This window comes from Oncorhynchus keta, chromosome 34 (genome assembly GCF_023373465.1).
Source record: "Oncorhynchus keta strain PuntledgeMale-10-30-2019 chromosome 34, Oket_V2, whole genome shotgun sequence".
NCBI classification, from domain to species: Eukaryota; Metazoa; Chordata; class Actinopteri; order Salmoniformes; family Salmonidae; genus Oncorhynchus; species Oncorhynchus keta.
The window spans coordinates 24526339-24538803 of NC_068454.1; the positions used below are offsets into that span (position 1 = coordinate 24526339).

Here is a 12465-nt window from a genome sequence, read left to right on the forward strand (position 1 = left end):
AAATAGCGCAGTCGCAGTGGGAGCGGAGGCAGTCGAAGAGGAAATTCGCAAACCGTTGGAGTCTCTCCCATAGTTTGTGCTTGGATACAGTCATTGCCCAACATTTATTTTAAATAAAGCAGGGGCTAATATGGCGACGTTGGGACCAGACCCTCGTCCCCATTCCCAGCTCGCTTCTGCCTCGATACAAAGTAACATCAGTGGCAATAACCTGCCTCCCAACCGCGGCTTGGAAAGAGCGTTGGAAGAAGGAGCGAACTCCGGGTTTTTGAACCTCAGCGCCAGGAAACTCAAAGAATACCCCAGGACAGCATCTAACTACGACTTATCAGATACGGTGGAAGCAGGTAAGAATAGACAATGCCGTATAATTATTCTGAATCTCTTCCGCTCCTGCGCCCAGCAGTCCCGACAAAATGCATGGATTTTTGGAATTCAGGTAGTCTTTTGGAGACGAAGGGTTTTGTATTCTGTGTAAGCGATAACTTGATGTCTGGAGTATGTTTGAATTAAGAAGTTTCAATTCCAGAGACATTAACATGACAGTGATGGAGAATGTTATGGGCACGCCGTGTCTAGCGCACGATTAAGCTTTTCTCGATGCGGAGAATCCGCGTTTGGACAGATGTTCAGTATTGTGCGTAGGCAACGAAATGTGGGCCATTAAAGATAGCATGGCCTTAATGCTCCAACAAGGCTACTACTATAAATGCCCCCGGTCTGTATGTTTGTCAAACAATGACGGAACAGCACGCTGCCTTTTCCTTTGAATTTTGTCGGGAAGATGTCGTGGAAATCCCCATATTATTTCCCAGAACCGTACTATTCACATTTCGGTGTCACACTCACTGCAGCAGCCTATCGTGGACAAAGTTTCTATGGTAGGCTGTCATACAACGAGCAGTCACGCTATTAACTCCGGTATTTTATTCTGAAGAAAAATAGAAACGCAACATGCACGAATTTCAAAGATGTTAGTTCATGAGGAAATCGCTCAACTTAAATCAATTAATTGGGACCTAATCTATGAACTTCACATGACTGGGAATACAGATGTGCACCTGTGTATCCTTTAAAAAGGATCATTCAAATTGCCATAGATAAAAAGCAATTATGTTCGTTGTCTGTAGCGTATGCCAGCCCAATACACAACCCCACCGCATGACTGCCCTTTATTGTCCACAGCACAAGGTGGACCTGTGTAATGATCATGCTGTTTAATCAGCTTCTTGATATGTCACACCTGTCAGGTGGATGGATTATCTTGGCAAATGAGAAATGCTCACGAACAGGGACATCAAGTGTGTGCACAAATGGAAAATTGTATGGAATCTTTTAATCCAGCTCATGAAACATGGGACCAACACTTAGTTTATATTGTTGTTCAGTATAGATTGGCTGCGCCATGCGTGACTGCGCACTGCAGCAATTAAATCCATTGATCTTTCAGTAGGTTATTTTAGTAATTGCCTGGAAACCCGACGTTGAATTACATTGAATTCTACGTCGGGCAGAAATGAAATCATTTGAATCAGGAAAGTTTCCTCTCACGACCTCTACATGCCAGAATGTTGAATAAAAGTATATTTTAATTTACTTTACCGGTTGTTAATGTGGTTGGTCCTTTTGGCGGTAGTAATGTGAGACAATATCCACAGGAAACTATTATTCCGTCAACTTTTCAAAGCCCTGGTTGTGCATTCAGATTTCTATCACCCGAAGCATGCGATGTCCCGAGAGGAAACTTTCCAGATTCAAATGCTAATTTCTGCCTGACGTACAATTCAATGTCGAATTTTCATGCAAGCTTAATAAGTAAGGGCTGTCAATGGGTTTGACAGTAAATCCTAGTCTTTGTGTTTACCTCTTATGTGCATGTGTTTAGGATTGCACACAGCATCATACATGATTTATGTGTGTTTAGTTGTGTCCTTGGACATTTCAGTGAGGAGTCAACTTATTGGCTCTAGTTTATAGTTTACATGTAACTATAACAGAGCGACCATAATCCATCCTCATAACCTGGAGTAGAAAATAGATTGTTGCATTAGTATCATGCGTTTGGATGTAGTAGCAGGGGAGTTCCAGTCCATCATACGCAATCTGATACTAAATTACAGTTGACAACATTCCATCAGCCTTGTCATCATGAGGTAATGTCATGAACATTGGCATAACATTGCAGAAAAGTTGTTAGAGTGTATTGTACTCATGTAAATCAAATGTATTTATAAAAAACCCTTTTTACATCAGCAGATGTCACAAAGTGCTTATATCGAAACCCAGCCTAAAACATCAAGCAATGCAGATGTAGACACACAGTGGCTAAGAAAAACTCCCTAGAAAAGCATAAACCTAGAGAGGATCCAGGCTCTGAGGGGTGGCCAGTCCTCTTCTGGCTGTGCCGGGTGGAGATTATAAGAGTATATGGCCATTAAGGCCAGATCGTTCTTCAAAATGTCCCCCATTGTTTCTGTACCCAAGAAAGCAAAGGTAACTGAACTAAATGACTATTGCCCCGTAGCACTAACTTCTGTCATCATGAAGTACTTTGAGAGACTAGTCTAGGATCATATCACCTCTATCTTACCTGACACCCTAGACACACTTCAATTTGCTTACCGGCCCAATAGATCCACAGACGATGCCATCACACTGCCCTTGCCCATCTGGACAAGAGGAATACATATGTAAGAATGCTGTTCATTGACTATAACTCAGCCTTTAACACCATAGTTCCATCCAAACTCATCATTAAGCTTGGGGCCCTAGTTCTGAACCCCACCCTGTGCAACTGGGTCCTGGACTTCTTGACGGGCTGCCCCCAGGTGGTAAAGGTAGGAAACAACACCTCCACTTTGCTGATCCTCAACACAGGGGCCCCACAAAGGATTCATGCTCAGCCCCCTCCTGTACTCCCTGTTCACCCATGACTGTGTGGACACGCACGCCTCCAACTCAATCATCAAGTTTGCAGACGACACAACAGGAGTAGGTAGGCCTTATTATCAACAACGACGAGACAGTCTACAGGGAGGAGGTGAGGTTCCTGGGAGTGTGGTGCTAGGAAAATAACCTCTCACCCAATGTCAAAAAAACAAAGGAGCTGATCGCGGACTTCAGGATACAGCAGAGGGAGCACCCCCTTATCCACATCAACCGGACCACAGTTGAGCAGGTGGATAGCTTCAAGTTCCTTGGCGTACACATCACTGACAAACTGAAATGTTCCACCCACACAGTGTGGTGAAGAAGGCGCAACCTCTGGAAGCTGAAGAAATTTGGCTTGGCACCTAAAACCCTCACAAACTAACCCTCACAAACTTTTACAGATGCACAATTGAGAGCATCCTGTCGGGCTCCTATTACCACCTGGTACTGCAACGGCACCACCCGCAAACGCAGCGCACTCCAGAGGGTTTTGCGGTCTGCACAACGCATCACCAGGGGAAAACTACCTGTCCTCCAGGAAATCTACAGCACCCGATGTCACAGGAAGGCCAGAAAGATCATCAAGGACAACAACCACCTGAGCCACTGCCTGTTCACCCCGCTAGTGGTTAGAGTGGTTCGTGGTTAGAGTGTTGGACTAGTAACCGGAAGGTTGCAAGTTCAAACCCCTGAGCTGACAAGGTACAAATCTGTCGTTCTGCCCCTGAACAGGCAGTTAACCCACTGTTCCTAGGCCGTCATTGAAAATAAGAATTTGTTCTTAACTGACTTGCCTGGTTAAATAAAGGTAAAAAAAATTAAACTAGCACCTTAGAGGCTGCTTCCCTATATACATAGACTTGACATAACTGGTTACTGTAATAATTGGAACCCTAGTCACTTTAATGTTTACATATTTTGCATTACTCATCTCATATGTATATATTCTATTCTGCTGTATTTTAGTCTATGCTCCACCGACATTACTCGTCCCAAATATTTATATATTCTTAATTCTATTCCTTTAAATGTATGTATTGTTGTGAAATTGAGATATTACTTGTTAGATATTACTGCACTGTTGAAGCTAGAAACACAAGCATTTCACTACACCTGCAATAACATCAGCTAAACATGTATATGTGACCAATGCAATTTTATTTTAGATGACCAGCAGTATCAAATATTAATCACAGTGGTTTTCGAGGGTGCAACAGGTCAGCACCTCAGGCGTACATGTTAATTGGCTTTTCATAGCTGAGCATTCAGAGGTCGAGTCACTGTTTTCAGTGTCACATTAACTGCCTGGACACACACGCATTCTTGTATAGCTAACTTTGTGGGGACATTTAATTCAGTCCCATTCATTTACATTACATTTACATTTAAGTCATTTAGCAGACGCTCTTATCCAGAGCGACTTACAAATTGGTGCATTCACCTTATGACATCCAGTGGAACAGCCACTTTACAATAGTGCATCTAAATCTTTTAAGGGGGGGTGAGAAGGATTACTTTATCCTATCCTAGGTATTCCTTAAAGAGGTGGGGTTTCAGGTGTCTCCGGAAGGTGGTGATTGACTCCGCTGTCCTGGCGTCGTGAGGGAGTTTGTTCCACCATTGGGGGGCCAGAGCAGCGAACAGTTTTGACTGGGCTGAGCGGGAACTGTACTTCCTCAGTGGTAGGGAGGCGAGCAGGCCAGAGGTGGATGAACACAGTGCCCTTGTTTGGGTGTAGGGCCTGATCAGAGCCTGGAGGTACTGAGGTGCCGTTCCCCTCACAGCTCCGTAGGCAAGCACCATGGTCTTGTAGCGGATGCGAGCTTCAACTGGAAGCCAGTGGAGAGAGCGGAGGAGCGGGGTGACGTGAGAGAACATTCAAAATCCTATTTCCCCTAACCTTAACCCCAAGACCTAACCTTAAGACTAAAACTAACCCTAACTCCTAAATCTAACACTAATTCTAAATTTTATCCTAAACCCCCCCCTAGAAATAGCATTTAAACTTGTGGGGATGAACAAAATGTCCCCAGTTGGTCCAATTTTTGTAAGGTGAACCTGTTGTATTCAGCGTACGTGACAAATAAGCTTTGGTTTGATTTCTCACTACAGGATAGCACTGTCTGGCCGCTTTTGCAGTGAGACGGTTATCTAAATTATACACACGTTCTCTCACACACACATTCTTACTCGGCTAAGGAAAATCCCAAACACCGTTTCATATTTGCTCATCTGCCTAAAACCAAAAGCTTACTGCTACATGGTACCTACATGTTAGGACCTATGTATAGACTGACACTGCGATGTAATACTACTGTATGTGGCCTGAATCTGATGTTGGTGCCCTTTTAACCCCCCCCCACTGCCCCCATTTCCCTGTCAGTGGAGCTCAATGACTGAGATTGTGCCGTGGCCCAGGTCGGCTGACACAGCAAGGTGGCCAGGGGATCGCTAGATATTACTAGCGGTGATAATTACCTTACTGTCTGACTGGGTTTACTCCCAGTTACACACACACCTGCTGTTATTAATATCCTGGAATGGTACTTCTGACCATCTGCTCTGCACCCTACCTGATGCGCGCACACTCCTACTACTGTTTCCACTCACTAGAGACATCACTCATAGTTAACACATACAGACAAGCACTGTGCCACACAAAACGATGACAGTTGAATTCAGCGAACATTGGAACACTCCTCCTCATAGTGGTCGGTTTGGCAACTCTGTTCTTTATAGATCAGATGGTAAAGTCACCATTGCTGGGTATATCACCATTGTGAATTTGCACTGGGATGATGGATGGTACTATATTTGGATTAAAAATATAGTTCATCTCAAATTAGTGGTTGCCATCAATTCTTTTTTAAACTGAGTATTATGTAGAGGTTGACCGATTTCATCGGAATGGCCGATTTAATTAGGGCCAATTTCAATCGGAAATCGGTATTTTTGGGCGCAGATTTATTTTTTGACTTTTTTTACACCTTTATTTAATCTTTATTTAACTAGGCAAGTCAGTTAAGAACACATTCTAGGAACGGTGGGTTAACTGCCTCATTCAGGGGAAGAACGACAGATTTTCACCTTGTCAGCTCGGGGATCCTATCCTGCAACCTTACAGTTAACTAGTCCAACGCAATAACGACCTGCCTCTCTCATTGCATTCCACAAGGAGACTGTTACGCGAATGCAGTAATCCAAGGTAAGTTGCTAGCTAGCATTAAACTTATCTTATAAAAAAACAATCAATCATAATCACTAGTTAACTACACATGGTTGATATTACTAAATATTATCTAGCGTGTCCGGTGTTGCATATAATCTGACTGAGCATACAAGCATCTAAGTATCTGACTGAGCGGTGGTAGGCAGAAGCAGGCGCATAAACATGAATTCAAACAGCACTTTCATGCGTTTTGCCAGCAGCTCTTCATTGTGCGTCAAGCATTGCGCTGTTTATGACTTCAAGCCTATCAACTCCCAAGATGAGGCGCGTGTAACCGAAGTGAAGTGGTTAGCTAGTTAGCGCGCGCTAATTGTCGTTTTGTTTTTGGTTCGAGCCCAGGGAGGAGCGAGGAGAAGGACGGAGAAGGACAGAAGCTATACTGTTACACTGGCAATACTAAAGTGCCTATAAAACATCCAATAGTCAAAGGTTAAGGAAATACAAATGGTATAGAGGGAAATAGTCCTATAATTCCTATAACTACAACCTAAAACTTCTTACCTGGGAATATTGAAGACTCATGTTAAAATGAACCACCAGCTTTAATATGTTCTCATGTTCTGAGCAAGGAACTGAAACGTTTGCTTTCTTACATTGCAATATGTTCCATGTAAAATATGTGACCTTTTACTTTCTTCTCCAACACTTTGTTTTTGCATCATTTAAACCAAATTGAACACGTTTCATTATTTATTTGAGGCTAAATTGATTTTATTGATGTATTTTAAGTTAAAATAAGTGTTCATTCAGTATTGTTGTAATTGTCATTATTACAAATAAAAAATAATAAAAAATCAGCCGGTTAATCGGTATCGGCTTTTATGGTCCTCCAATAATCGGTATCGGCTTTTATGGTCCCCCAATAATCGGTATCGGCTTTTATGGCCCTCCAATAATCGGTATCTGATTTAATGGTCCTCCAATAATCGCTATCTGCTTTAATGGTCCTCCAATAATCGCTATCTGCTTTAATGGTCCTCCAATAATCGCTATCTGCTTTAATGGTCCTCCAATAATCGCTATCTGCTTTAATGGTCCGCCAATAATCGGTATCGGCTTTAATGGTCCCCAATAATCGCTATCGGCTTTAATGGTCCGACAATAATCGGCATCGGCTTTAATGGTCCGACAATAATCGGCATCGGCTTTAATGGTCCGACAATAATGGTATCTGCTTTAATGGTCCGCCAATAATCGGTATCTGCTTTAATGGTCCGCCAATAATCGGTATCGGCTTTAATGGTCCGCCAATAATCGGTATCGGCTTTAATGGTCCCCCAATAATCGGTATCTGCTTTAACGGCCCGCCAATAATCGGTATCTGCTTTAATGGTCCGCCAATAATCGGTATCTGCTTTAATGGTCCCCCAATAATCGGTATCTGCTTTAATGGTCCGCCAATAATCGGTATCGGCGTTGAAAAGTCCTAATCGGTCGACCTCTAGTATTATGTACACAGATGAAGCTCTGTCTTACTCTTTGATGTTATGATGATCCTAAAGGTGTTTAGCCTTACAAGGTCCTGTGGGTCTAATCAGATTGCTGGTAGGATTAGAAAGGGGAGGAGGAGGACACTCTGGCAACATTACCATTCTGCCTTCCTGACCTCAGAGCTCAACTCACCCAGACGAGAGTGAGACCTTTTTTGGTTGTTTCCAGAAATAGCCTGATTGATTTCATAATGATTCCCAGGGGAGGTTTTTGAGGAAATGGGAACCAAGCAGAAATGTAAGAAAGGCGTCCACTTCAACTGGTGGGGAATGTTCTCTGAATGTTGTGGTAACGTTATGTATCTGATTCTAGCATTGTTTTCTGGTTATTATGGTTGTTTGTGTGTAATAGTCAGTTCTAGAGATTTTATTGGCCTGTTCTGATGAATATGTCAGGAAAGGAAACAGCCTCCCATGACAAAGGGCATTTCTGGCATTGTTTCACGCCGTTCACTCACATTCTGGAGCTACAGCCTGACTCTCTCTCTTTCTCTCTGTGTGTTGTGATGTGAGATGTGTTAGGGCTCAGACACACCAATAGCGTTTGCTGGCTGAGAGTACTTAGCACCTCAATGAAATTTTGTGGGGGAAAAATTCCGAGTGCACAATGATTACATGTAGAATCGCATGAAATGTCTAGGCAGTCAGACGTCTACAGCAGTTGCTCCCTTAAACACCACACACTGAATGATCGGCACACCAACGAACGCAAATCCACATTCGGTGCGATGTGTGCCAGCCCTTAGCCTCGTTCCTAAAGAGCCACCTCCCCAGTGATGTGTGTGTGTGTGTGTGTGATCCTGTATTACGACCCTCTGCTCCAGTCCAGCCCCAGCACTCTTCCTTCACCACTGGGCTGGCTGCCAGGATACACTCTGGTGCCCTGTAAACACACCTGCTTTAATTTCTCTGTCCCCTCCCTGGGATGTCCTGTCAGACGTGTACGTATGTCTCGCTCCTACAGGAAGCTGTGAATTCTCAGGAATGCAACCAGGGATAGGGTGTTGGAGGGTAGAGTTTGTCTGTTCTGTGTACAGACCACACCTGAGAACTGTCATAAACCACAGCTGAGTTAAAAACACACTCACACATCTACTATCCCCCTCTCTCTTCCTCGATCTCTCTCTCTCTCTCACACACACACACTTCCTATCTCACTAGTGTCTAGCGCTCCTTTTCTCTCTCTCCAATTATATCTCCCTTACACACATGTTAAGTCTTAGACAGACCTCATCGCCCCCAGTTGGTAAACTAACTTCAAAAGTTAATTGTGTAGCCTTAGTATCGCTCACTCACACACACATCCCTATATCATCAGGTCTAGATCTTAGAGGAGACACTGTGGGCTCGGCGCCGTGACGGTAACCGTGGTGATGGGATAAACAGGTTGCGGCGGGTGCTGTGGTGGGGTATAGTCTGGGGATAGAATAATGAGCTAATGCATTGTTAATGGAACTGTTACTGGCCCTGTTCAGAGGAGGTGATGCCCCAGAGACGGGCTGGAACAGCAGAAGATTGGGTTTCAGTATAGCAGGGGTCGGCAACAGGTGGCCCACGGGCCAAAACTGTCAGTGAGTTGTGTTGTTGGTACAGCTGTATAGATCCTCAATCTTCTTGTGTGTTCTTATTGTGTTTTTAATCAAGTTTGTTACCTCCGTGTGTGTGTGGGGGGGGGGGTGTTTAAAATAAATAAATAAAAAATTATAAACATTTTTTTAAAGTCTGGAGCGTCACCATGGAGCATGGAATACACATGCTGCTCTAGAAACCGTTTGCTGTGACCCAGTGAGTGGCAGACAATCAGGGATTAGGACTGGGGATTATATGGGCTGGTTGTAATCCCTCCCTCTGTCTTTGACCTGTCAGTCAGGTCCTGGTAGGACTGTACTGGTACCATCAGACCTACACCTATAGCTACACAGACACACTTTGACATTGTCTGTGTGTCTGACTGGGTTTGTGTGTGTGTGTGTGTGTGTGTGTGTGGGCTGGCTGAAGATGGTGTTAATGTGTTTTTTTTTGTAGTTGGTACATTTTGGGTGTTCTTTATTGAACTCTCCAGAGAAATGTGCAAACTCTAGTGGTATAGCGGAATAGACGAGGGCAGGCAGATGGTATTAACTCGATTAGAGGGTTAATTGCCTCTGGCTGTGATGTTTCGCTGGCAACCCCCGACACTGCACTGTCACGGCTCAACTGTATCTCACACACACACACACACACACACACACCCTCACAAACACTCCACGCCACTACACACTACTCCCTCCTCCCCACTCCTACAACCACTGACCCGTGTCTTATCAGTCTCCCCTGCCTCTGCATCAGTGCCCTGCTCTCTCTCTCGCTCTCCATCTATCCAATTCAATTCACTAGGCTTTATTGGCATGGGAAACATATGTTAAGTATAAATTGTAGGGGGATGTGCTGTTGTAGGGGGTGTGCTGTTGGAGGGGGTGTGCTGTAGGAGGGGATGTGCTGTAGGAGGGGGATGTGCTGTAGGAGGGTGTTGATACAGTAATGTACCCCCCTCTGCCTCTTCACCTCCCCTTCACACAGACGCAGTGTGACAGGATGGCATGGTGCCCTGCAGAACACACTCATAGGGTGGGTAGGTCAGTGGGGGAGGGGTGCAATTATGATGCCAGGGGCAGAATTTGGGTGATGTTGGGGAAGGGGTGTTGAGGTTCTACTATGTGGGGGTGGATGAGAAGGGCTTATACTTTGGAGGATGACATTTTTATGTCTTCACATCATACAGCCTTGAGCAAGTGCCAATACTATATACGGTCCATTTAGCGCTATGAATGTTGGAATAACGTTTAGGGCTTTTTGGAGGCTCCATAACATGTTTGTTGCTTTATAGAACTCTGTTATGGTGAAGGTTTCTAAATGTGCGTGGGATATTTGAATGGCCTTGCTAAATATAATTTATTCTAGGAAACCACAATTTATTTTGGTCATCCTGGATATTGTCTCAAGCCAGCAGATGACCCGAAACCATGCTACATCGCCATAACAACACTGGTTGTTGGTCAGAGCTGTTCTAATAGAACTCTTCATGCATGTTTGGTTGCTAAGAGAGGGAGAGGTTCTTGTTTGTCGGATATAAGCGGCTGTGTTTTTTTCACGCTCCACAGGTTGGGTTCAAAGCTCTGCTCTGTGGAGGTATGAGGGGAGCAGCATACCACCCTGCATCCCACTGCTGGCTTGCTTCTGAAGCTAAGCAGGGTTGGTCCTGGTCGGTCCCTGGATGGGAGACCAGATGCTGCTGGAAGTGGTGTTTGAGGGCCAGTAGGAGGCACTCTTTCCTCTGCTCCAAAAATAATATCCCCAATTCCCCAGGGCAGTGATTGGGGACATTGTCCTGTGTAGGGTGCTGTCTTTCGGATGGGACTTTAAACCGGTGTCCTGACTCTTTGTGGTCACTAAAGAGGCCATGGCACTTATCGTAAGAGTAGGGGTGTTAACTGGCTAAATTCCCCTTCTAACCCTCATACCATCACGGTCACCTAATCATCCAAAATGTATAATTGGCTCATTCACCCTCTCCCCTGTAACTATTCCCCAAGTTGTTGCTGTAAATGACAGTGTTCTCAGTCAACTTACCTGGTAAAATAAATTATATATGTGTAAAGCAGATAGGGCCTATATAAAATAGTTTTTCTAGCCTTGACAACACAGTCTAGTTAAATGGTATCGGTTCTGGGGAAGTGGTGCACTCAGATTAAGATGCCAGGAACTGAAGTTTCCCCCTCTAGGGGGTTTCTGTGTGTGTCATTAACACCCCTGGCGTATTTGTGTGAGGTGTCACCAGAAATCCCCTTCTAAAGGGTCAGTGACAGTACTGTCTCCCATTGTTCTCAGATTCACTTGTTCTCTTGAGACGGGGTAGCAAGGGATGGCTGACATTGCAGTAGGGGCAGGTAGGATGGTGTGATATAAGGTTCGGTGTACGGGGGGGGGTGTATGCAGTGCCTCAGCATTTCCCAGACAGGAAATGGCCTTAGCTGCTGCCCTTCCAAACAATGAGCCAGGCGGGGAGGGACTAGGATGGCTTCCTGCCTCTGTTACAGTACAGACCTGCCTCAGCCTCACAGCCCTAAGATACAAAACGTCACACAGACAGCAACACCATGTACCAGACCAGTACTGACCAGTAGAGAACAGAGCAGTAAGAGAAGAGCTGTGTGTGCATGTTAGAGCCAGGTGAAAATGTGTGAGTTTTTTTCTCTGCTGCTCTAAGGCTGTCATGTGTCTAAGGTAGCAGCAGCAGCCTCAGCTGGGCCCCAAATGTGGTGACCTCATCACTCGACAGCATCAGTGACTGCATGGAATAGATAGGCAGAGAGAATGGCAGTAAGCCTGGGCATTAAGTTGATCGGTACTTCAGCTACAGATTAAAACATAATTTAAAACATTGAATTCTACTTCGGCTGTTCTGTTTTGAGGTGGGTGTGATTTTAGTTTCTATGTTATATGGAAAAGGTCTAGAGACAGATGGGGACAAACTCATGCAATCACAGCTATAAGGTCCAGCATACAAAGAGACACGAGTATCTCAGTATCACGTACGCACACAATGGGACGCTCTCCTCCCTCCATTCTTTACGTCTTACGTGCTGGTAATACTATCCTGGAATGTCACTTCTGACCTTTACATCAGCTCTGTACTAGAGGTCGACCGATTATGATTTTTCAACGCCGATATGGATTTATTGGAGGACCAAAAAAAGCTGATACCGATTAATTGACTGATTTTGTTTTAAAAATGTTATATATATTTGTAATAATGACTATTGCAACAATACTGAC

At 44.4% G+C, this 12465-nt stretch overlaps 1 protein-coding gene across 4 annotated transcripts in view; it reads left to right on the plus strand.

The window, feature by feature from the left end:
- lrch1 (leucine-rich repeats and calponin homology (CH) domain containing 1) overlaps positions 1-12465 on the plus strand; it is a 105063-nt gene continuing 92598 nt past the window's right edge. For 2 of the 4 annotated variants that reach the window (XR_008090093.1, XM_035749551.2), the window contains exon 1: positions 2-347. Coding sequence is in view for 3 of the 4 variants with exons in the window: in XM_035749551.2 (XP_035605444.1) it covers positions 131-347 (217 nt within the window). In the remaining variant the exon portion in view is untranslated. Of the gene's footprint in view, positions 348-12465 lie in introns of all 4 variants that reach the window. The other 2 variants (XM_035749549.2, XM_035749552.2) reach the window with 2 other exon arrangements.